General features: G+C 41.4%; 1 protein-coding gene across 2 annotated transcripts in view; it reads left to right on the forward strand.

Annotated features, from left to right (window-relative positions):
* Positions 1–25555, forward strand: part of EPAS1 (endothelial PAS domain protein 1) — a 77310-nt gene that overhangs the window by 44211 nt on the left and 7544 nt on the right. For both annotated transcript variants that reach the window (XM_059468004.1, XM_059468003.1), the window contains exons 3-10: positions 8472–8623; positions 9220–9304; positions 9805–9923; positions 10019–10221; positions 18374–18480; positions 23115–23262; positions 24004–24212; positions 24537–24724. In XM_059468004.1, coding sequence (XP_059323987.1) covers positions 8472–8623; positions 9220–9304; positions 9805–9923; positions 10019–10221; positions 18374–18480; positions 23115–23262; positions 24004–24212; positions 24537–24724 — 1211 coding nt within the window. The remainder of the gene's footprint in view (positions 1–8471; positions 8624–9219; positions 9305–9804; positions 9924–10018; positions 10222–18373; positions 18481–23114; positions 23263–24003; positions 24213–24536; positions 24725–25555) is intronic.

Here is a 25555-nt window from a genome sequence, read left to right on the forward strand (position 1 = left end):
TCATCTCTTGATGGATGAACTGGGAAATGGGGAGGTGGAAGTGCATAGAAGCAAATGCCCACCCCAGCCTGCAAACCCCTCTTTTCTTTGTGTTGTCTTTATTGAAATGGTTTGGATTATTTGGGCTGGACAGCTACTGTAAACTGGAGTTAAGTGAGTATATTTGTTCTGTCAGTCATTTGGACATTGAAATAACATTTGCTGCAGCTTGAATAAAAGCTTCAAAATGGGATAGAGATAGAACTACTGCTTGATTACCATTTTTCTTGTTTCTAATTTTGTCCATCAAAACCTACTAGCACACCATATTTCATTTTGTGTTACTGTTTGTGGGCACGTTTCTCAAACACATCTCTCTGTTTTAAGGCAATTTTGCCTGAAGCAAAGAGAACAAGGCCTTTCCCAGGACTGTACCCTCATCCTGCTGCAAGCTGATGCGCCAGGTGGGATTTTGGAGATGGCCGTAGGCAGCTTGCCAGTCTCACTCCACTGGCATTGAGTGTCTCATGCCCTTTCCTATTATTCCCCAAGTCGGAATAGGGCTTTTCACTTGTGTAACTCAGGCTGGTTTATTAGCTGTGTCTGCATAATGATCATTTATCTGTCGGGAAGCCAAGACCTAGGGAAATCTATGCCCACATTCTTTCAGCAGGTGAATGGCAGAGTCCCTGAATCTGAGCCCCCATTGAGAGCTCTCCCAGTACGTGCCTCGAAAAATCCCGACTTCTGGATTGCAGAGTGCACGTCTCCTGCAGGCCTTGTAGGGCCCTTGTATCCTATCATAATAGGAAATAGCTGGTTGTAGATCTCAGAGTTCAAAAGGGTAAAAAATACCAGGTTTGGCTTTATAAAAGTTGCTGCTTTACTTAGTAACACGTTTCCCTTTGATTTTCACAGTAGGCAATTCTGTGTGGGAATGTTGGAGAGGAAGCCTTTAACATTTAGAAATGCAGGCTGTTCGTCTGACGGCCTGATTGAGATTAGTATCACAGGAAGCAAACTGAAACAATGGCTTTATAATACTGTTTCCATGTTGTGCTCAGAACAGTACAGGGTATAATTGGAATGCTTAGTAGAAATATTTAATTATTATCATCTTAAATATTTTTCAAGATGTCTCCTAATTCTGCTGGCATAATACATTTTTACCATCGTCGCATTCAAATGTTTGGGATAAATTTAGAACTGATCTTTGTTCGTTTCAACTAAAGGTTTTGATCCCATAAAGTTGCTGCTGAAAATAGGCATTCTGATGGTTATCAGTAGTGGAGCTTTTGGATTTGGGATCTTATGTCCTTTACTGTGGTCAGAAAAGCTGTTAGCAGTGTTTTTCCCATATTATTTTCTAGTATAGCTAGTAAGTAAGGCTAATGCTTTTGGGGGAGCTAATAGATGGCAAAAAAGAAAAAATGACTTTTTCTAAAGAATGGCTGCCTTGGTTAACAGCTAACATGGTGATAGTTGCTATGATTGCCTCAGATATTCTCTTTTTGTCTGAATATGAGGAGGAGAGTCCATTTTAGGAAGACTGTATGCACACTGCCAATAATTTTAAGTGTTTATTTGAACCATGCTGGTGCTAAAGGTGTTACAGGAACCAAAACTCTTTAGTACAGTGAGTTTCTCTGTGCCAGGACGACAGACTTTTTAATCAGGCTAATCAGGCAAACACAATTTTATTGGCTTGCCTTAATCCCATCCCAATTATGTGATCACCCGGGTGTCTTTTCTGTGCAGAAATCCAGCAAAGGAAACTGGCTGGGAGTTGTTCTTGTCCAGGCAGACAGCAGCAGCAATGGGGAGGGAGCAGGGATACAGACAGGAAGTTGTTTGGGAGAAGGGAGGCCACAAGGAAGCCAGTGTGAAGGTTTCAAGGGAGGGAGACAACAGAGCCGGAAAGCCAGCAGGGAGCAGAAGGGGAAAAAATAGCTTTTCTCTAGGCTTTTAAGGGAGAGGACAGACTGGAGAGAGAACTGATGTGGGCATTGTTTTTGAATGTCTGGACAAGCTGCATCTAATGTCAGACCATTGTGGCATAAAACAGTGCTTTAAAAATAGCATGTCTACTCGATTGCTTTTATTACATTGGGAAAATAGTTTTATGCCAGCCATGCTGCTAGGAATGAGAGTGGATCGGGTGCTGAGTGCTTCAGCTGCTTGAAGTGATGTCCCCTTTCAGGGAAGGTGCACCCAAAGGTCCTATGGGACTCAAAGCCTGGTCTGATGGAGTGCTGTATTCCCAATATTCAACACTGATGGCTACAGGACTCCAAGCAAGTTCCTGGGAGCAGCATCTGAATGATCTGGCTAGATACAAACTCTGCAATCCAAACAACACTAACATAAGTGTTTTCTTTATCCAAGATTGCTTGTGCACTTGGAGATAAGATCCCTTCAGGAAGCTTCAAGTTTAAGAGTAGCTTTTTCTTGATGTATCTAAATTGAAAGCTTTTATTGAACACATTGAAAATATCCCCTTGAACAGGATGTACTGCTCTGTCAAGACAGAAAAAAAGGGGGGGAAAATCTCTTTCCTTTGATGGAAAACAAGAAACCAGGAAGAGACAAGTCACTCAAAGCTGCTGTCTCTGATGCAGGATGAAGCTGCTGTTAGATCTTCCCTAACTTTTGCCTGCTGGTGTCAGGCAGGTTTTGCAGCCCTCCTGTGGAGTGGCAGCTGCAGCCTGGTATCAGTTATGCACCATATGTAAGCAACTTACTGGTACTTATAGGAACCAGGATGAGACAAAGCCAGGAAAATTCTGTGCAGGTGATGAAGTGACCTCCAGTAGAAACACATTTTATCATTGTCTACCTTGAACCAACCAGAAAGACCCCTTTGAGTCAGATCAAAGGTGTTGAGAGGAATTATAGGCTGTTTGCTAGGAGGTTGTTTATACCTGCACAGTTATTTCTTTTAGGGAGAAGCCTGATTTTTGAGCCTTCAGACTCGTTCCAAGAGGTTGGACTGAAGGAAATGAGCAAGCATCTACGGAAAAAGTGTTCTTAAACTTGGGAACAGTGCACATCCTGGCAGTGAGAATTAATCAAAGCTTGTTTACAAAAGTTATTTTTAGCATAAAAGGTTATCATAAACACTGCAATAAGCATTTGCCATTACAGTTCAAAGTTTCTTGTCAATGAATAAATTCTATTTGGCAGTTAGAAAATTTGTCAAAATAAATACTTACCAAAATTTAATATAGACTGAGACATGGACTGAAAAATACTGTATCAAAATTCAAGAAGTACTGCTTTGGGGTAAAGTCAGCAGTGGATGACCCATCAAATGTTGGGACATGGGACACCACTGCTCTGTTCCTGGTTCCCCTGTAGCTCTGACAGTCATCCCAGGAAGGCCACAGCAGCAGTTTTACAAGGCTTTTTGACATGTTTCAACATCTCCCAGTCTCTCCTAGACAGGGATTCTCCTCCTGTATAGGCTTTCCAGAGTTACATGAACACAACATTGGCTGGGCTCCATCAAGTAGCTATAATATGAACAGCAATATTACAGCACTTCATTCTGCTGAATGTGCTGTTAATTTAAACTGGAACATTTGCAGCCCAGTCTCCCTGCTATGTCGCGGTGTCTGAACTGAGGTACTCCCCATAGTTGAGGGGAGGTAGAAAATGTTGTAGGGAAAAAACCAGAAACACATCCTTATTTCAAAATTTACCTTGCAGCTATTTTGAAATAAACAAAAAAAAAACAAAAAAACAAAAAAAAACCCAATCAAAAAAAAAACCCCACCCCCTAAAAATCATTATAAACTGAGTCTCACTGTTCCCAAAGACCTGCAAAAACCGGGCAAGTCTACATGAGGTGCTGCTCTCTGGATAAAGTGACCTCAGACCTACTGGAAACACAAGGCTGAAGTTCTGCTCTCACCTCCTCATGCTAACTTCCCACTTCCCTTTGGTCCCTTAAATATTTTCCATCTGAAGCTGTTTTCTTACACTAATGCTCCAGTTCAGCACCAAGGTAAATTAATGAAGACAATTTGAGGCAAAGTGAAAGACAGTAGGGATTTCAGGGAGGAGCTTGCAGTAGCCATGCCATTTTTTGTTTTGCATCTGCCAAATAGATTCTTTCTGAAGCAAACCAGCTTTTTGCTAGTGGCAATGACTGAACTGCTTCTGATGTATCACTCTCCTAAAGTGTGTGTATCCTCTGTGTATTAGTAGCTGGTGTTTTTCTCAGGAGAAAGGGAACGTGCTCGAATGCTGACACTGCAGCCATAGGAGGGACTCCTATTTATTATTTATATTACTATAATTATACCAAGTTACCTGATACAGGGCATACCAGGGCACCACAGTGCAGCCCAGCATATTTCTTTGCTGCAGACTTGGGATCCTCAGGTAGCTGTAGCTGATCTGCTGTAGCGGGTGGGCACAGATGACCCCTTCTGGGGCTGTGTTTGCAGAGGACCTGGAAACATTCGAAGACATGAGCACCTTTGGTGTGTTCCCCAGTGCTGGAGCTGCTGTGCAGGCTGCTGTGGGGACAGGCAAGGGATAGATGGGCCACAGCAGCAGAGTGGCTTTGGAGGTACTTGGCCCCCACCTTTCTGTGCCTGATAGCACCTGCAGGTTCCTCACCTTTGAAACGTGAGCACGCCCTATTAAGTACTACCAGAAACCCCTATCTGCCAGCTCCCCTTTCCTGCTGCAGCCAGACTGCTGAGGAGAAAGGGGGTGCAGTGGGGTTTATTGAGTTACCAGGGAGGCTGGAGCGAGTCTGCAAAACACCTTGGTCGTGCTTTTGGGTTAGATTAGACAGGGTGCGCAGCAGCACAAACAATCTTCTCTCCCTCCTCTCTGTCCACATCACAGATGCCTCCAGCTGGACAAAGATAATTTTAATAAAAACAGTGTACTCTGATCCCACAAACCCCTGTGACTACACGCTTTAAAGCTGACTATATCTTTAAGTGCTGTGCTCAGCTTGGACCTTAAGGGTTTGAACCTGCAGCCCTGATGTGAGTGATCCATGTCCTCTGTGTGTGTTTGTATAAGTAATATAATTTATATACAGGGAAAAGCAAACTTAATCATCTGATAATACAAGTAAAGTGTTTGTCTTTCACTGTTGGAGGCATTTAAGAATACAAATGCTTTGAATAGCCTTCCTGCCTTTGAATGGTCATGTTTTGTTAATGCAAACTTAATGAGCTGGGAAAAAAAAATGGAAAGGAGGGTCTGGGGTTAGAGCTGAAAAGTCATTTTTTTCTCTGAACCCACACTTGGCTGATTGTCTTGGGCTATAGCCATGATCCCTGCTGAATAAACCATTTGTTTGCTTCCGGAAAAGTAAAAAAAGACCCTTGACATTCTTTACACAGCAGAAACAAGCTTGGGAGCAGATGGTCACTTACCTCTTTTTTTTTTTTTTCTTTTTCCTTTCCTAAATGTCATTTTGGTCAAAGTGCGTACTATTCAAATATATTATTGTGTATTTTCTGTATTTTAAATACTAGTCCTGATGCAATTTCCTGAAGTCATTGGCTTTGTACTGAGAAGGAACTGGTCCCTGCATGTGTAGCCTGAATTGCAGTGCAAGGATGTGAAATGAAAATCCCCAGCCTGTGCTGGCCATCCCCAGAGAGTGTCCTCTCTTCCCTGCTGCCAGTCTCGTTGAGAGGCAAAGGGTGATAAACCAAGAGCTCTCCATAGCTCTGGGGCTGGGCAGAAAGGGCACCCTTTCTTCCCTTGTGTGCACAATGCGTGATGGGCTGCTGCCAGGTGGGGAAACCCCTGGCACCCGGAGTATTTCTGTCTGTTCTGGGGTGCCCTGACACCCAGGAGAGCACTGACTTTGACCCTCATTCATGGGGGTTTCCTAGACTTCAGTTTCCTAGGCTTCAGCAAAGACTAGAATCCACAAAAATGTGAAATAGATTATAGAGAGTAGTGTAGATGTATCACTTAGGTGGGAAATTTAGGTTTTGGGATTTTTAGTATGTTGTGGATGGAAGGAAGATGGAGGGCACAGGGTGTCATCCTGGGTTTCTTCCTCATATTTTTTCCTTCTTCTTCATGGGTTTGAGTGGCATTTTGTAATTGGGCAGAAAAGTCCACATTGCAGGCTCTTTGGGATCAGTTATTGAGTTAAAAGGGAACATAATCTAGATGTCAGTTCTTAATTGGATAGTTTAGTCTTAAAAGACCTTGTAACAAGAGATTGTTGGCCATTTTGTGCCTTCTAATGAAAAGCTGCCGAAATCACAGTAGTGAGACTGTTTTACTGATAAGAAATAATAAACACCTGAGTCCGAACATGAACTACTGTCTCAAGTGCATTCAGCCCCAGAGAAACTGACAACTGGTACCCCCACAGCCAGGGAGGGATATTGAGGAATAGGAGGATGCAGCAGCAGCAGTCAGCATCGTTTTTGTCACCACTTACCTGTTCCAAACAGTGCTTGCTGGGTCTCCATTGCGACTGCTCATCCCTCTTGGTTTGCTTGCAGTCCATCCTCAGGCACTAGCAGCTGCAGTTCCAGGAGCTGTACAGATCAAACTTACCCTTTAATTATCACTCATTAGTGCTTCAAAGTAAAAACTGCATTAGTTTGGCTCAGCCTCTTCCCTATTCAAAAAAGCAACAAACCCAAACCATGTCATGTTTTACAAAGCAATGCCCTATTCCTGCTTCTAGACTTCTTGCAAAATGAGTATTTCAACAAGAAACATGAAGGAATATGATCAATGTGCTGTTTCATGGAGGAAAAGAACAAAAATTAATGACTTTTCTCAAGTGCTAACAATATGTGTACTACAGAACAAGCTGTAAGCTGAAATTGCAACATTGAACCATCAAAGGAGAGCAACTTCTCCAAGGAATTTGTTTGTGTCCCACTGTTCTTGCAAGTAAGGCTGATGCAATTATGGTTGGAGCCTCTGGACGGCAAAATTGGTGGTGGGCCCAGCCTGGAGCACTCTTGTGCCACGAAGAAGGATTACAGAGAACAGAATTGCTTCAGCTCTTCTCTCATCATCCTCGCTGCCATGGGCTCTAGGGCACCTTTGATCTAGAGGGAACTTATCCATGGCCCTATATCTTGGAGTTGCTTATTCCTTATTCTAAGACAATAAGGTGGAGGTTTTTTCTTCTTTTACTTGCTTTATTCCTTCAAAATCAGAGCCTTACCATGACATTGGCCATGACTGATCACAAATGTGCAGGCTAACTTACAAAACTGTAAAGATAAGCTTACCACAGTGTGTCTGAGGTACACAGACCAGATACAATATCTGCAAGTGGTTTTGTAAATCATAATTCCAGAAGTTTCACATGAAACACATCAGGAAATTAATGGGCCAGTTCCTACATAGAAATTTTTCGATACTAGCTGTCTGCATGTCATTCCCTGACAGCTTCTTATTCATGGAGCTCAGACATGGTTAAAAGAATAGAAGGGAAGATTTGTGACTGGCATCAGGAGGAGCAGTTTTGCCATGTGCTGCTCCCACAGCACTGGATGGGCCGTGCGGAGCGCACACGTCAAGGGCATCACGGTGCCATCGATTGTCACTACACTGCAGCCAGAAGGTACCAGGAATAACGTGAATAACCAAAAGAAAAATAGCTGTAATAAATATTCCAGCACAGCTTCAGGTTTCAGCTGCGCCGTGGCATGTCTTTCCCAGAATTTAGTAAGGTGCACTGGGTTCATGAATCTGTGCAGGCAAGCATCTAGGACGTAAGCAGAGTCTCAGGCTCTCCTTGCAGGACAGGGGAAGTGTGGGTGAGTGATGAAACTTGTCAGTTTTGTGGAGTGAGGCATAGGAAGTCCTGAGGTCTGCAGATGAAAAAGCAGGTATCAGTGAGATGGATCTGTGGTTTTCCAAGGAATACTGAGATTTATGGCGTGACAAAGAGATTCACCCAGAATGACTTCAAGGGAGCAATTTTCTACTTTTTCTATCCAAAGCAGTGTTAACAGATGTATCTGTACTGAGTGAAGAGGTCTATTTAGGCATGTCTTGTAGGAGCTGTATTTCAACGTTTTAGAAAGCCGGACCTGATGGAAGAGTCCTGCTAGGTGTTTGTTAGGGATGCACAGATTTATGTACCCTCTATAAAGCTTGCCCTCTACCTTGTGCCTGTTAGGAGGTACAAATGTTGCAAGTGGCCAAGAGAACATACGCAAAGAAGATTCACTTCAGTCATCTGCATCTGCAGGTGTTAGTGACTGAAAACATGTCTTGCAGAAACGTGCTAAAGGTGAAGAGACGGTCTTGTATTTCCCAAAACATTTAGAAAAGTATCTCCTGCCTTTCTAGTGATAAGGGCATCCTTTTAATATGCTGTTCTGAAGGCCCTACCAGAAGAGATTTGTTGGAAAATTTTAAAAGCAGAAAAATATTTTGTTGCCTTGTAACCTGATGTACTTGCACTTAAAAAGGCTGGCTGGGGTGCTGAAGTCTTTAAATGCTTTTTTTTCTTTTTTCTTTTTTCTCAGTATGTGCTGACAATGAGAATGAAGTAGAGGCAGACCAGCAGATGGACAACTTGTACCTGAAAGCTTTGGAGGGATTTATTGCTGTGGTGACACAGGATGGAGATATGATCTTTTTGTCTGAGAATGTCAACAAATATATGGGACTTACCCAGGTAACTTGTTCCCTTATGTTTTCCTCTCTTTGTAATACAGTTCATAGAAAGAACTCTTATGTCTAAATGCAGAAAACCCAGCTCTGTGCTGCTGCAAGAAAGATTGGAAATAAAATGTCTTATCTCTCAGGCAGGTACCCTGCACAGCAGACTACACGGGTCACAGGTTCCCTCTCCCTTCCTATCTAGTTGTAGTGTCTTTGGTGACTGCAGAGTTGCCTTCCTACATCTTACTAGGCAAATGAGAAGGCATTTATTCTACTTGTGCCTTAGACTATGGGACAAAGGGGATAGAGCTGCTCTTTTGGGTCCCCCCTTTTCTGCTTTGTGGATTGGGAGTTTTGTCCTGTGTTGAAAATAACAAGAGGTATTGACTGTTAAATGCACTGTGCAAATTCATAGATAAGAGAATCATTCTGGGAAGAAAATGAGGAGTTATGCAGAGGATAAACAAAGGGAGGGTCATGGGATTTGTGTCTGTGAGCATCCTGTTGATGCACTTAGTTCTAGTGACCAATTTCATTTCAACTGTATTTAAAAACAGATAAACACTTTCAGGTGCTTTGATTTGCTATTTAGTTCTTACTTTCACACAGGTGGAACTCACTGGACACAGCATTTTTGACTTCACTCATCCATGTGACCATGAGGAAATTCGAGAGAATCTGAGTCTGAAAAATGGTAATAATGAAAATACAAAAGTCCTTGTTTGTTTTTGAAATAAGCAAATGAAGTAAATGGCTAGCAAAAGAGATCTCTTCATCATGGTAAAAGGAATTTTCATTCCTACAGTAATCATTAACTGCTATTCAGTGCTTTACAGATTCATTTTGTTTTGCCAAATACTGCTTAAATATGATAGTACCAAGAAACTGTTTGTTTAGTATTTTCCTTTCATCAAGTTTAGACAGGTATCATGTTTTCAGTTGTAACACTGGAAAAATTCATGTGCAGCAAGCTAAAACATAGGTTTAAAATGCACAAAGTCCTATTTCAGTTCCACTTAAAGCTTTAGGTCTGAGCTCTACAAATTGCTCTGCAATGGTCCAGGCATGTTTGATGGTCTCTGCAGGTAAATGATCTGAGAATAAGTCTGTTATTTCAGTTGAATCCTTCATGCTTATAAGTAGAAGAAATCAAGAAGGAAAATGAGAAAATTAATTTGCCTTTTCCTTATACAGGGCCAGGCTTTGGAAAGAAAAGCAAGGAGATGTCAACTGAACGTGACTTCTTCATGAGGATGAAATGCACTGTTACCAACAGAGGCAGAACTGTTAACCTCAAGTCTGCCACATGGAAGGTACAATATTTGAGCCAAATTAAGTGGGCTTGATTTTATTAGACATTTTGATGTGGAGAGATAATACATCCTAAGTTTGTTTCTTGTTATTTCAGGTTTTGCACTGCACTGGACAAGTTAAAGTGTATAACACTTGCCCTCCTCACTCTCTGTGTGGGTATAAGGAGCCTCTTCTCACGTGCCTTATAATAATGTGTGAGCCTATTCAGCACCCTTCAAACATCGATATCCCCCTGGACAGCAAGACCTTCCTGAGTCGCCACAGCATGGACATGAAATTCACCTACTGTGATGACAGGTATGCTCCACTGGCTTTTCCTTGCCAGAGGTGTTTTTATCTTCTTGAACAAAACAAGCAGTTCTTCCAAATGTCTTGTGTGGAGCTGGTAAGCAAGGACCAGAAGAAAATTCAGCCTGTTACCAAAACGGCTATTTAGCGGCTCACTTAATCCGCCTCAAAAATTTCAGTTTGGGCGAAACTGTTCTCCTGCTGTATTTCCTCATCCTGACAAGTGAGGAATTCAGTTTTACTGGCAGAAGATGAGGCAACTTGGAGCCACAAATGTCAGCTTCTTGGGCTTTAACAAACCGAAGGGTATGCAGGATTCCTGTTCCTGTGTTTTAGAGCGCATGTCCCAGGGCATGCCGTACGGACCTTAGTCAAGGACTGTTCTATGGTTGGTTTGGCCCAAGATGCTGTTCTCAGTTAGCTGGCAAGTGCTTTGTGCTCTACATTAACCAAGAATTGCCAAGGCATCCAGAGTACCTGCTGCCCTGAAATGGAGTTGCAGCCTCTTGCTCAATGAAAAGCAAACAGCCTTTATGGGTTATCTCCCTGCACCTTTTAGTGACAAAGTGAAGGGGAGGGGAGGACCTTGGATCAGGCAAGGGGCTTGTCCTCTGCTCCCCACACTTCACTCTTGAGGGGAAAAAAATGGACATTCTTCTAGTTTCCACCTGCCTCACTTGTCCTGGGAACTCCATGGCATTTCATGCCATCACCTTGTCTGCGTGCTGTGATAACCATCTTCCATGCATGCGAGTGAGCCAGAGATCCCTTCCTATGAAAGTGTCTTCCTGTCCCCCATTTGCCCAGAAGGTCCTGTCTTTACTGCTGTGGATTTGGGTTTTGTATGGGGTTTTTTAAGTTTATGAGTTAATCTCTGAATTTAGGATTAACTTTTCTGCCTAACGAAATTTCTCTTCTGAAATTCAGAGATGCTAGGAACCTCTGAGGCCTGGAGGGTTATCAGTGAGATTATAAACATGCTTGCAACTCACGCAGAAACTCACAGGACCAACATCTTTGTTGATTTCTTCAACCTTCGAAGGTTTTTTTAACTTTGCTAAGTAAGATTATTTTTTAACAATGTGATGAAGCAGCCATATAAACTTGCAGTGTTAGCAGCTGGGGATGAAAGCAAGATTACAAGAGTGAAACTTGTGACTGACCTTCTGAACTCTCAGAGAACTGTGCAGCAAGTAACTAGAAATGGTCTCTGATGTAATCACAATGAGACTTTTTCCTTTGTTAATATTTTCAGCATCAAAATATTGAGATATCAATAGGATTTTGCTGCTGGAGGGAGTGACTCAATATGATAGTGACTCATTAAAAGCAATGTGCTCAGAATTACTGGGGCCATTCAGTGGCAGGCTGCAGAAGCGTAGCAGAGGATTTTACTTTATTGCAGCATTCACGTCTCTGCAAGACTTAATGCATAAGCCATTATAAATGAGAATCAGAGGGACTGATGCTATCCCATTAAAGATACACATGCTTATTTTAAAAATAATGATATATTAAGCCTTGTCTTAAATAGTGTGCATTTCATTTACAGGGAAGATGTTTCACATGGCAGTGAAATACAACAGCTTCCTCTGGAGGACTGAACTTGTAGGGATTGTAAAGATTTTTTTCTCCAAAACCAGACTATAAAGTAGCGCATCTTTTACTATATAGTTTTGATTGGATGTTTCATTTTGGTAAAGCTGCAAAAAGATAGGCAGGGCAGAGAAGGAGGAGACATCCCAAACCTTTTGGGTTTTTTGCAGCAGATCCCCCTGCCCCCCGCTTCCCTCCCAGAGGGATGCTGATGTCTCTCTAGCAGGCGACACATCTCTAGACACATAAAAATGCAAAACACTCAGCTGTTCTTATCAAATTCAGTGCTGCTACACAGATTGCATTGAAGGAGCAGCTTATGCCAAGAATGTAAATCCAGGCTGGGGAGGGGAGGAGGGAAGGCAGCATGTGCCAGTCAGGTGCCTGAACTCTTTTCTATGTACTCTGTCCTTTCTGCAGCGGCGCGGCGGGGCTGACACAGCTCATTGCTCCATGAGGGAGGGACAGTGTGCTTCCAGTTTAGGGCTGCTATCATGGAGGGCAGTGTGCCTCCCCTACCAGGCTTCTGCAGCGCTCCTGGTGTCCTCCTTGCAGCTCATCTGGTGTGGACAGGTCTGCTTCCTGAGAGAGCATTAAGTTTTTATTTTCAAAGCACTCAGTCAAAGAAACTCTCAGATTTCTGAGTATAATCTCCTTAGGAAAGCTCATTGTCTGTCTGTCACAAAGCACCCTAAAATATAGGCTGGCTACCTTACAGCATTTTGTGACAAAAACTAGTTGGCTTTTCCTTAGGAGGGTATAGATTAGATGTAATATGAAGCAGGCAAGACTGGCCATCATTTAAAACATATGAGACAGTAGCCCATAAAATTTGCCTTCCAAAAATAAATTATGTATGTGGGCCTATGACTTCCCAGTGGTTAGGTGGGATATGTTTGTATTCTTAAAAGAGTTTTTGCAAGGTGATGAGCCTGTAGAGAAAGGTTCATGGATATGAATAATAAATAAGGGTTGTTCTCTTAAATGCTTGCTTCAGCCATTCCTGGAGAGTGATTTAAAGCTGTTCCCTTGCTCCACTTATCTTGGCTAAGTGGTTTACAGGAAGGATTATTTTAGCTGTAATATAGAAATGCTGATCAGTGGTACAATTTAATAATCCAAGTGAGGGTTTAGTTCAGCTGCACAATGCTTTTGTGTCAGGAGGGATTGCCAGTGAGGGTGTTTTAGTCAGAAGAAAAGGCATGCCTTTGTACAAAGCCAATTTTGTTACCTTGGTGGCATTGGCACTTACTTTGAAGGCATGGCTTGCTGTGGGGCATCGTATGTCCCTGATTACTAGAAACCAAGTTATTATATAACCTTTTCTTCTTTTTCTGGACTGGGACATTTTAATGGTAGAGTTGAAGAAGAGAAAAGGAGCAGTGGAGGATATGTGGTGATTCAGAGTAGGATGGTGCAGGAAGATGCCATGCCATAGCATTGCCATCCCATATCAGTATTCATGTGGGATCCAGGCTGTGCCCACCTGAGAGGAAACTGAGATTTATTGTGTTTCCAGTTATGTCCCAGTAACTAAGAAATACACAGGCACAGGACTTGGATGAGGATTTAAGTTAATTTGCCATTTGACCTCTACTAGGGGAATATTTTTAAGTTAAATGGGAATGCAGGGAAGCATTTGAATGGACATCCTGTTCTTTCATTCCTGCTCAGGGGAAAATGCAGTATGGAGATGATTGAAGTGGTGATAAGTGAACCCAAAGATCCACATTTGACAAAACTGACTTCTGGTATATGTCATGTTTAAATGTAAAATGTGATCTACTTATATGTTAATAACACAACCTTGATTCAGGTAGACAAAATGAGTGGTCCTGACAGTCCTGGTGAAGATTTTCATGTTCACGTGTAGGTTTTTTACCCTCACAGAGCAGATACACCTGACCAGGCCATCCATCCTGCTCAGTAGTGGCCAGGGGTCCCAGGATTTTGCATTTTGGGGTTTTTTTTCCCCATTGGCTAGGGTTAGACTAGAAGCAGCCATGAATATTTTTGAGAGGAAATGTGGTTAGCAAGCAGCCATGAATATTTTTGAGAGGAAATGTGGTTAGGTTGGCAAGACTGCCCCATTGCCTGCTCTAGGAGGCTGACAGAGTGCTTTACCCCAGGCACAGTGTCTGTGTTGGGCTTTATTATTTTTTCCCTCCTTTTTTTTAAACTCATTCTGCTTTAAGTATAACTTTGTTTTGTTTGTTCCTCTCAAGACCAATTTAACTTCAATAACTTGGTAACAAGTTTGAATACAGAAAGACTTTGTTAAGAGATCCACACCCTCACACACCCAGTCTGCACAGGGCCCACTGAATATACACCCAGCTATTTTTTATAAGCAGTAAACATTAGAGCAGTCTTTCACAGAGCTTGACTTCTCAGGCCTGATGGTTCTTACCATACTATTTTAACTCAAGAAATGGTGTACAATAAAAAGCTCTGTGCTCCTTCCTATAAAGGGACAGAAAAGCACAGTTTTAGGAAAAACAAAAATACTTGAACTAGCTCATCTTGTAGGAAATGCAGCCTTGAAGCAGTGGGTTTTGATTGCTTTGCCATGTTTCAAAGAGATAAAATTGGGCAAAGTTGTACAAACCTAGAAATACGAGTCAGATCATTTGTTTCTTAATTGTGTACCCTAAGCACAAGATTTGCCCTTATTCCATGTCCCAAGAATTCAATATTAAGATACTTATATATATTGTATATTTAAGGAGAACTGAAATAGTGCTCAAAACACACTTGAGTAGTGGCAGCTGGGACAGCTCTCCTACTCCAGATGGCTATTGCCCACCTCTTCACTGTGTTTTCAGAGATTTTGACCTCTGTACATCAAGATGACAAGTTTAGCTCAGAAAACTGAAGTGCCAGTCTGGCAAAAAATTAAGATTCCCCCAAAGGTATTTGTGTTCTCAGAAACAAGTTGGTAACAGGAAAATAAACAACCTCACAGCCCACCTGTCATCTTCAACAAAAAATCATTATTATCTTACTAATGAGCATTCTACGGATGCAATGGAAACACAAAGCCTACCATGACAGGAATGCCATCCAAAACACCATACAGTTTGCTTTCTAATTTTGTCATTCCACAGCTTGCACAAGGAGCAATTTTCTGGCTGGCGTCTAAACAAAAGTGGAAGTCTTGTGCCTGAACTCAGTTGTGTAAATGATCCTTTGGTATTATGGGATGTAGACATTTTCCTGATTTTCTTAGCTGTGTACTGCTCCTTCCCATAGCTCCGTGGGAAGCCTTTTCCTTTGCACTTAGTCCTCTCTGTGTTCACTTGGCATTTTGTGTTGCTAAGAGGTTCCTGTGGAGAGTACACAAAGTTTAGAGGGTGCACCTCCCTGGCAAACCTCAAAGTAAGCACAGGTGAAGTTTACAAGGATCTGTGCCAAAGCACTCGCTGCCTCCTGGCCCAGGGGCTGCTCGGGCTCTTGGCTTTGCCCATCTTCTTCCACACGCATCTTGGGAGAGCCACAGGATGGGAGTGATGGATAAAAGGACAGATGCCCACTTCAACCCTGGTGCATAATGCGGCATGAAATACACTAACCTGATTTCCAGCCCTGCACAGCCTGCAGCCTACAAGATTTTTTTTAAGCTTTTCAGGGTCAGCAGTACTGTGGGAGGAATAAAGGAGGGTGTGAACTGCCAATTTATGCACCCAAAACTAACAGAGATAACAACTATTGGAGAGAGAGTGTTTTTTATAAAATAGTGGTATTTAAAACACTATTTTTTTTTATTTTATAAAATAGTGGTATTATGAAACACTGCCAGCCAATTTTAGGGGGGTTTGGTAAGTGGGGAAAATGGAACATTCTACAATTTTTTTAAAATCATGTCAATTGAAGGAGTCTTCAGAGAGAAGTGGAATGAATCTGAATAGTGTTAACAGATGAACAGAGCAGTTCAATGAGAGCATAGGGGCTGTTAAGCCACTTATTATTATTTTTTAAAGTAACTTTCAAAACAATTACTCTTCATTAGTATTTCACTGTTACCAGGCATGGGTTTAGAACTTATGTGGGATTGTGGGTAACTTTTTAATATCTTATTTTTATCTTTTTATGTAATATGAAGTTGCTTGTAGTAGAAAGATACTGCCACTACTTGCTTACTTCCATCCAAGATTACATTAGATCTAATTAGATTTGACATTGGCACAGCAGGATTGCACCATAAGTCATTCTGTGCCATGGAATGACAAGAAGAGTCATTTTATAGTGAGGGTGCTCATTATGGACAGCAAGGAGCAGTTTGAGAAGGGAAATTACAGGACTGGAATACATGAATTTTGCATAGAGTTTACCATTCCCATATGAGTAGAGTCCCTCAGCCTGCTGTAATGTGTATTCTTTGTTAGCTATCTCAATTCCACTGCTGACTTCCATGAAGGCTGTAATGTGGGTTTGGATTTGCACTGGTGCTGCTGGGTACATGGTGCTTCTGTTTTTTCCCCATTATCTTCATTTTGTTTTCCTTCTCCCTGCTCAACCCCCACTTGGCTCTCAGCTCCCAGTGACTACATTAAGAGTAAATACTCAACTTCTTGAATTTCAAAATCCTTCCCCTTGAAGTGAGCTCCAAACTAACTGGAATAGCTTTGTGGTATTGAGCCATTATATAGTCAAAGGCCAGAGTTTCTGATATTAAAGACCATGTACTTACATTGGTCCTGGCAAAAGCCTCTGGCCACTTACACCAGTGTGTCCCAGCTGGTTGTGTAAAGACAAGCAGCAACTGTATTTTGTAAGCCTTAATTTTATTAGGACTCTTTCAGTATTTGCTGTTTTCTCATGATGATTCAGCTTTGATGACCAATTCAATGTGAGAAGTACTTTTCAATAGGAAAGAAAAAACAATTGTGGTTTCAGAAAAAAGGTTAGATTTGAGTGGGATGCAATTTAAAAGCTCAGAAGCTTGTCAGTGAAGAGAGTAAAAAAAAGTCTTTGAAATCTGGATTCAAACATTTCCCCTTTGTTGGTCTAATTTTAAATGTAAATAAAACTGGAAACACAAACAGAAGAGTAAGTTTTTGAGGGGAACGTAATGCAAGCTACAGCTTTTGCTCATCTGAAGTATTGTAAACCCAGGTTCATTCCATGGAAATCAGGACAGAGGATAGTTTTCAGAGTGACAAAACCAAGGTGTCCTGGGGCTATGAGCTGTAGAGTTCTGTGGAGGTGGAGGCAGGGAAAAGCTGACTCAATACCTTGGCGTTCAAGCCATACACAAAATAGTCCCATCTTATGTGCATTCCTTGCTGCAGGGGGATCCAGGAGATGAATGCCATGCTCTTGCTCTGTTTGTTTTACAGTACTTACATGTCTGTCTTGTAAAGACATGCTTGTGTCTAGAGGACTGGGCCAAAGCTGTCCTTCCAGGGAGTACACAAACCTGAGGATGTCTCTTAAAAGTAGCAACAGCACAAATCAAATGTGGTGGTGGCACATAAAGCCATTCTGAGAAAGTGGCATAAAACCTGGGCTCTGCCACTGACAGCTGTGAGGTGCTCCAGGATGTGACCATTCCTTGCAAACCTCCCGGATTTTAAAGGTTTATGAAAGTGTCACAATTAGTTTGTGTGCTGCTGTTCTCTGTATTACAGGTTATTATAAGAACTTCAGAGGTAGGAAGATGCAGCCAAGACTGTCAATGTCTTGTAAACCAGAAGATAATCTTTGCTTTTGAATTATTTTATGTACTTTATTTTTAACTTACCGTGTTTCCTGTAAAGCTGTGTGTGATGGTATTTCCAGTTGAAATAAACCATTTTTCTTCCACCTCCTCATTAGAGAAAATCATCTGCACAATTTGATGACCTATTTTCATTGATTCAGGAACTTGTAAAAAATCCAGCCTTGCCTCAAAAAGATTCTGAAAAAAAGCTCTAGTTTTTGAGATCATAGCTTTCTTTGTGTAAAATCCTACTTAGTTTGTGGTTACTTAGTCACCCAAGTAACCTAATCCATATGTCAGAGTTTTCAAATGATTGAGAAAAGACTAAATAGATGAACTTTTTTTTTTTTTCCTTTTAACTGCCCATAATTTCTCACCTGGCCTTTTTATTTGTTAAAAGCAGTGCCCAAACCTTTTTGTGTATTTTTTTAAAGTGTACACATACTTTTAAACCTGGTGGCACCAACCACTACCCCCCTCACATGTATTTGATTTTCAGTGGTGGTTGTTGGGAGTTTCTGCATGTAAGTGGGCAGCTTGAAAACTTTGTCAGTAACTAAAGTTGATACCTTCTATTAGAGATAGCATGCAATAGGCATAGGAGAATTTGCAGTGCACACACTGACATCCTTAGGAATTTTTGTTCCAGTAGTAGGACAAGGCAGTTTATTCTGAACATGGAGATATTTCAGAATGTGATCAGAAGTCCTCTATAGCTCCTCATGTGTTTGGAAGCTTAGAATTTCTCATTTTGCTTTTTTAATTCTGTTAGTTTGAAGACTTGAGCTGATACTGCCCTGCACATGTGAGCACAAGACTACAGTGATCTGAATTTTAAATATTTGCTTTTTTTTCTTGAACAAGAATAACAGAGTTGATTGGATATCATCCAGAGGAGCTGTTGGGTCGTTCAGCGTATGAGTTCTACCATGCCTTGGACTCGGAAAGTATGACCAAGAGCCATCAGAACTGTAAGTCACTTTCTTATTTTTCTTTGTTGTTTGCATGTCAGGCATAAATTATGGATCTCTCAATACATAGTTGAAAATACAAGTGCATCTTGTGTGCAGATACTCTCCAAGAGCAGTATTTACACCAGGTAACTGCGCTTGTCTAGCTGAAATCTGCTGCTGGTCCTTCCAGAGGGTCTGGGTTCTGCCATAATTAAAACTAAATTTGGATGTTAGAGGGAAGAATCACTGTCTCTCTAAGGTACAGTGCAAGGTTCAGCTGAAAAGCTGAGTTAGGCAATTCTAGCCTGGTGAGAAGGCCAAGAAAATTGGGATTGTTCAAAAAGAAAAGAGAAGGTATTGGTTGGGTTGACCCAAATGTGCCCTTCCAGTACCTGGAGGGAGCCTACAGGAAAAATGGAGAGGGACTGTTTACAAGAGCATGTCATGACAGGAAAGGTGGAATGACTCCAAACCAACAGAGAGTGGGTTTACATGAGATATTAGCAATAAAGTCTTTAGTATCAAGGTGATGAGGCACCAGAACAGGTTGCCCAGAGAGGCTGTGGCTGCCCCATCCCTGGAAGAGCTCGAGGCCAGGTTGGATGGGGCTCAGAGCAACCTGGTCTAGTGAAGGTGTCCCTGCCCATGGCAGGGCTGGAACTAGATGATCTCTAAGGTTCCTTAAAGATCCTATGATTATCTTTCTCATGTGCTCTTGGACACAGCAGACAGAGCAAAAGGGAAATAGGAAGAGCTTATTGCAGTGGTTTTTTGAATGTCTCTCTTTTGCTACCAAACAACAACTATCTTCTCCATCCAGAGTAGATGTGCAAGAAGATTTCTTAAAGAGATATTTATTATACAAATAATTCCTACTGCCAGAAACAGATGCTTCTTGTTACGCCTATGGGAACTGCCAGTTTTAGCTATTCTTCAAGTAAAGTATCTGAATTATTCTGGGAGCAGAAATCAGATCCAAGATCCCTCCCTTCAGCAGCAGGCCACACAATTTCCATCTCTTTCACATCAACTGTCTTAAGATAATTGGATTTAAATCTTCAGTCTCTGTCCTTAAGAGTTAGTGCTTTGGCTGGAGACAAGGTATTGCATTAATGAACAAATGACATTTCCCACCCTTGGCTGTTATGGCCCCCAAACCAGTTTATTGGAGAGTTCTAAGCAGCTCATCACTAAAACCTCTGCAGAAACAAAGCAAAGCAGCTAGACTGGAAGATCAAAAAACAAACCCCACACACCTTGGAGTTGCTGTGATGAAGGCCTCTGTCCTCAGGAAACAGCCCATGACTTAGGTCACGTCTATGGGGAATTGGCCACCAAACAGACTTACAGAAAGTATTTCTGTACTTCCCAGAAAAAAAATTGCAGCAAAGAATAGTTGTCTGACCTTAAGGGGTTAACTCCAATGGCAAAGATTCAGGACAGCTTTAAGCTGAAATGTTTCTTGAAAAACTGTTTGGCAGTGATGAAAGTTGTGTGCTGTAAACCAGTGCTGATATGAATCATCCTGTTTCCAAAGCTGCTTAAAAGAAAAAAATAGATCAGCCCATACTCAGTGAGAGTTATCTGGGCATGTAATTTTTTTAATTGTTTCTTAGGTAATATGTTAGTGTTTTTACAAATAAAAATATTAATAAATTATAGATAGGATGTTAATATCCATATCCTGTGCTGGGCTATTGAAATTCATCCTGTGAAATGGGGGTGTGCTACACTGGTGCTTTTGAATCATTGAGCTGGATTTCTAAGAATGGGACACTGCTGGGAGGGAATAAAATGGGAGCTGGCAATCCATTTGGTAGTGGGAAAGGGAGGGTGAGCAAACCCATCCAGTTAATGAAATGGGAGCACTGAGTTACTTGTCCATGTAAAGATTTCTGGAGAGTTTCTAGTACCCACTGTGACCAGGCATTAACAGATGTTGCTTCTCACTCCAGCAATTCAGTTACCCTCACATAGTGCAGAGTGTGTGTCCAGATGCCATTTGTGCCTGCTGAAAATGGCCATGTCCTACAAACCTGCTGCAGGGTACAAGGTCTGATCAAGAAGCAGAATGAGGGCAAGAGGAATTCTTGGAGAGGTGGTGTTAGACCAGCAAAAGTCCTCAAGGCACTGCACAGGTTATAAGTGTTTAGGATCAAATTGTTCTATAGGATTTATGATAGCACAGGATCAGCATGGATTATCTTTTTGCTGTTGGACCAAAGTCTATTGCTGTGATAAATGTGATTTCCCACAACAGAATCATGAGTTTAAATCACCAGCAAATCTGACCCCTTTAGTTTTTCTAAGATAAATAGTTCCCACATCTTCGGGGACCATCAAGTCAGAGAACAACCACAAAGACAAAGTGACAGCAAGCTGTGACTTGACAAAACGCACATAAACCCTTCAAATAGGAAATGCCTGGGTTCCATTATGTGTGCCATTGAGATGCTGTGTAATGCAGGGTAACCAAGCAGGTATAGAGCTTATACAGCTTGCTCTTCCAAGCATGTGGCTATACAGAACTTACTAATTTTCCCTGGCCACATTCTTTTGTACCTGGAAATAGCCACCTCAAAATTCATGTTCAGCAGACTTGTATTTATTAAACAATAACTTTTATTAGAAGTCTGCTATGTGTAGAGTATATCTCCTTGCAATTATGCAGTCATCAATTCTGACAGTGCCCACCAGTTAGCAGAAGTTCAGCAAGCCTTGCAAGAGAATCATGGTTTTGTGTTCTATTAAATTTGTCCTTGCCTTCCCCCACTCTCTCCACACAAAGATAAGGAATATAATTGGAGACTATTTCATTGACATGTAACTAGTTCTGTAATGTATATATACAGGTAACGTATACTTTTTAAAAAGTAAAAAAAATAGAGAAGTGAGAAGTTCACTCTGAAGGCAGAACCTTAAATGTAGCATTGATAACAAAGTCAGCAGTTACAAGTGTATTAGTAATTTATGAGATTACCCCCTGGAGGGATTCTGCTGTACTTTATTATATCAGAACATGACATGCTTTGAATAATAATAATAAAAAAGATTAAAGCAGTAAAAAGCTTCTTTGTAATGTAACAGGCGCCTACACTGTGACTCTTATTGATGAGCTGATGATTAGGAAACAGTGTAATTATGTTTCACAAGCAGAGCAGAACAGTCCAGTCACTAAAACACTTTGAAATGAAAGCCTTTTGATTTTGTTCCACCAGAAGTATTTAATCAATAAAAGTAATGTTCTACTTTGTCTAAATAAATTAAATGAAGGATGATTAAATACTCCTAGGAAGAAAACAAACAAACTTCAGAAACAGAAGGATAAACACAGCAACAATTATCTGCAAAACAGTTGTTGTATTTCACAGGCCTGGAGTTGTACATTTGTATGGTGGCAGTGTAGGAGAGGCTGACAATAGCTAGCTTCTTTTAATGGCCACTCTCACTAGGAATTTTTCTGTAAAAAGACCACAGTATCAATTTTCCAGTCCTCCTGAGTCAAATTGCATTATTTCTAGGGCATTAGTTTGATGGCATAGTTCTTTTGGATGTAAAAGCTGTTTAAAAGGAAAGGTTGCCAATGTGTGGTCAAAGGTTTTGTTCAGCCAGTTCCCACTTCTGCTGCTACTCAGTGTGAGTATGTCTGCTTACAAGTACAAGGTTTTATTAGTGCAAGTACTGCTTGTCTACTCCAGCCCAGATTTTTTTGCCATTGATTGACATTTTCCCTTCACTGACAGCTTTGAATTACAACAGGCAGGACATCATAAAACCTTACATCTCAGAAGTCCAAATCTCTGCACTGAAAACTTGTTATCTGCAAATATTGCAAAATATTGGGGGATAGCAGGGCGACAGATTTCACCCTTCAAACATTTAGAAGCTTTAAACCCAAGTTGTACTATTGTCAGTTTATAGTTTGAGAAACCCAGGAGAGTTCAAAAAAACAGAGTTAAAAGAGCATTACTTGATTTGGTCATGTGGATCTTGGTTTCTTCTAGGCTGCTAATTCCAAGCACTTGCTTGGAACAGCACAGTTCAACCAGAGGGAAAAGTACTGTAGTTCAGCTTTTTCTTTTCTCTAGACAAAGCAGTTCTCTTTACTATTCTTATTTATTCTTATTCTTTGGATACCTTTTTAAGACTGATAGTAAGATATACTACCATAAGGTCTTAATTTTTTAAAAAATCTTAATATAGCTTTTAAACCACTTGATTTTTGTATTTATTGATTAGCTAAATAAGGAAACTGTAGTTCCCTCAACAAATTCACTTTTCTACAGATCAATTACCAAGACACTCCTACAATGGGAAATCAAGAAACATGCAGTCAGCAGGCATTATTTTGGGAGTTGAGATATTATATTAATTTTGTTTCATTCCACATTCTGATCTGAAAATTCAGACCATCTCAAAACTCAAATGCCAGAATTCAAATTTTCAATCTTCAGCAGAAGCCTCAAATGAACAGCCCCCTTCATGTTTCAAATGGATGAATTTTCCCAAAGTTAAGCACATCCCTTGTCCGTAAATGCTTCGGTGCACATCTGCGTAATGAAAGCTCAGAAGTGGGCGTATTTAAAACAAGTGTTACACGTTGTGTATTCCTGTCCTGATGCATTATTTCTATCTCTGCCCCCTTTTCTCAGTGTGTACAAAAGGTCAAGTAGTGACGGGCCAGTACCGTATGCTGGCCAAGCACGGGGGATACGTATGGCTGGAGACCCAGGGAACGGTGATTTACAATACCCGAAACCTGCAGCCCCAGTGCATCGTCTGCGTCAACTACGTGCTCAGGTGGGTTCAGGGCACACACGTGTGCATTCACGTGCTGCAGAAACGCAATGTTTGGAGGAACTTTTCAAGGGTCTATTTATTCAACGTTGTTGTTCCAAAATCAGTTTAGTCATGTTTGTTCAGTCTTGTTTACTGATGTTAGACATCGATGAAAAATGTGGCGTGCCTGTTCCCATACACGCTGTTGAAATACACCACCGCTTTTCTGCTTTGCAGAGTGGCTGCTGTGCTCGTACAGCAGAGTGTACGGTCTGCACTGAAGATTTTATTGTGCAACACAACTGCTCATGTGTTTTGTTTTTCTAATGCTGTGACCAAGAGATAAAACTAAGTAGTAACTCTATCGTATGTTGCTAGGAGAAGCTGTTTACAGCCTTAAAAATCAGGACCAATCAGAAGTTTTGCCTTCATTTGGCAAAACTCAAGATTTTTTGCTCCTAGTTGGGGCCAAAATAGGAAATACTTATTTGAGTGATAGTCTGGGTCATTACAGCCTCAACTACATCCCTTTAAAAAGCAGAGCAACAAAGCCCTGAGTATTCCCACAGAAGTCCTGACCACACTCTCTGCGTTATCCGAAATGGTGGTGCTCAGCAACGCTGGAACTGTGCCTCGCCTGTCGAGAGCCTGGCACGCAACTGAGCGGCCAAAGTGCTCCTATAGCCCCAGCTTGTGCTGCCTACTTTATCCACATCTTCCATCTTTATGGTACAAAATGCCTGAAAGCTGTTCTCTCCTTAGTGAAATTGAGAAGAACGATGTTGTGTTCTCCATGGACCAAACAGAATCACTCTTCAAGCCTCACCTGTTGACAATGAACACTGCCTATGACAGCGGCATCCCTGCGACAGAGAAGAGTGACTTCTTGTTTACTAAGCTGAAGGAAGAACCAGAGGAACTTGCTCAGCTGGCACCAACACCTGGTGATGCCATTATTTCCCTGGATTTTGGTTAGTATTTGTATAAATTATTTTTGTCCAACAAAGAGCCACATGTGAGCCTGCATTTAGAAACTTAATAGACAAAGTCTGTTTGCTGTGTGTACAAATTGTGAGTAATGGCTAAAAGAGCCCACATGCTCACACCAGTGGAAAATTTCTGTGAATGAGAGCAGGAGTCTTGCTTTCTTGCTGACTAAATAACGTGCATTAAGTCTATGCCAACTTATTGTCATGGCAACTAGGAGCAGTGTTTACTTTAATGAATAGCTGCAGTTACATCATAACACTGCACCAGCTAAAAGTACTTATTAATATTGTTAAAACCCCATCCAGGAACACAGAAGTTTGAGGAAGCCCCTGCCTTCACCAATGCTGTTTTGACACCAAACAAAACGTGGCCAGTGGAAGTGAAAAGCCACCCTGCTCAAGGTGAAACACTGACGATACCATCCTTTACAATGCCTCAGATTGCACCTGGCAGCAGTACTCCAAGTGCAAGCAGCAACAGTAGCTGTTCCACGGTAAGAAGAGCTTAAAAAACATTAAAAGCATTATATGTTTTGTATCCAAATCCCATCAATATATATAGACAACATTTTTGTGTTGGCAGTCCTGCCTCACTTCTTATTAGCAAGGCCCAGAGTATCTCTATTCTTCCTATACTGCATCATGCCTTAAGAATTAATAGCAAAACTATGAAATGGGAACAATATCCTGGCTTCACACTGCAGTCCTCATTGTCGCCCAGCTGTCCCTCTAGTAATTACTGTACCATATAAAACAACTAGTAGGAGAACATGCTACCACCTTTCATGGAGTTAGCCTTATATAAAAAACCAATATACAATTGTGTGGCCACTGGGATCATTGCCCCAGAGCCAGCCTCCTTCTGTTAAGTAGAAGCTGTAGCTTTTAGGAAGCTTACCCAAGTCAGGCTTTTGAGAGCAGCTCCTTGGAGTTTCCCACTGAAGAAATGAATCTGCTTCTGTGGCACTGCCCCCAGGAGCTGGAGCCACTCTTACCAGAGGGCAGCCAGTCTTAAGAAAATCACAGAGGTATTGCTAAGCATCTTCTTTCTTGATAAAAGTATTTAATTTCTTGTTGCTGGTCTGAGCTGCCAAAAAACATTTAAAATAGGATGATCGCTATATTCCTGTAATGGGTGCCTATGTTTTGCACTGACACTCTTGTGTCAGAAAAGCTTCTGATAGAAGTGGACAGTTTTGGGTTCTGAGCCCACTAAATACACCATCTGCCCATTCACTTTTCATAGGAAAGATCTGTTACTGAATAACAGCATGGCATAAATGACATGATGCTAAGCCAGCATTGTGGTTGTCTTCCTGCTTAGA

Source organism: Ammospiza nelsoni, chromosome 3 (genome assembly GCF_027579445.1).
Source record: "Ammospiza nelsoni isolate bAmmNel1 chromosome 3, bAmmNel1.pri, whole genome shotgun sequence".
Taxonomy (NCBI): Eukaryota; Metazoa; Chordata; class Aves; order Passeriformes; family Passerellidae; genus Ammospiza; species Ammospiza nelsoni.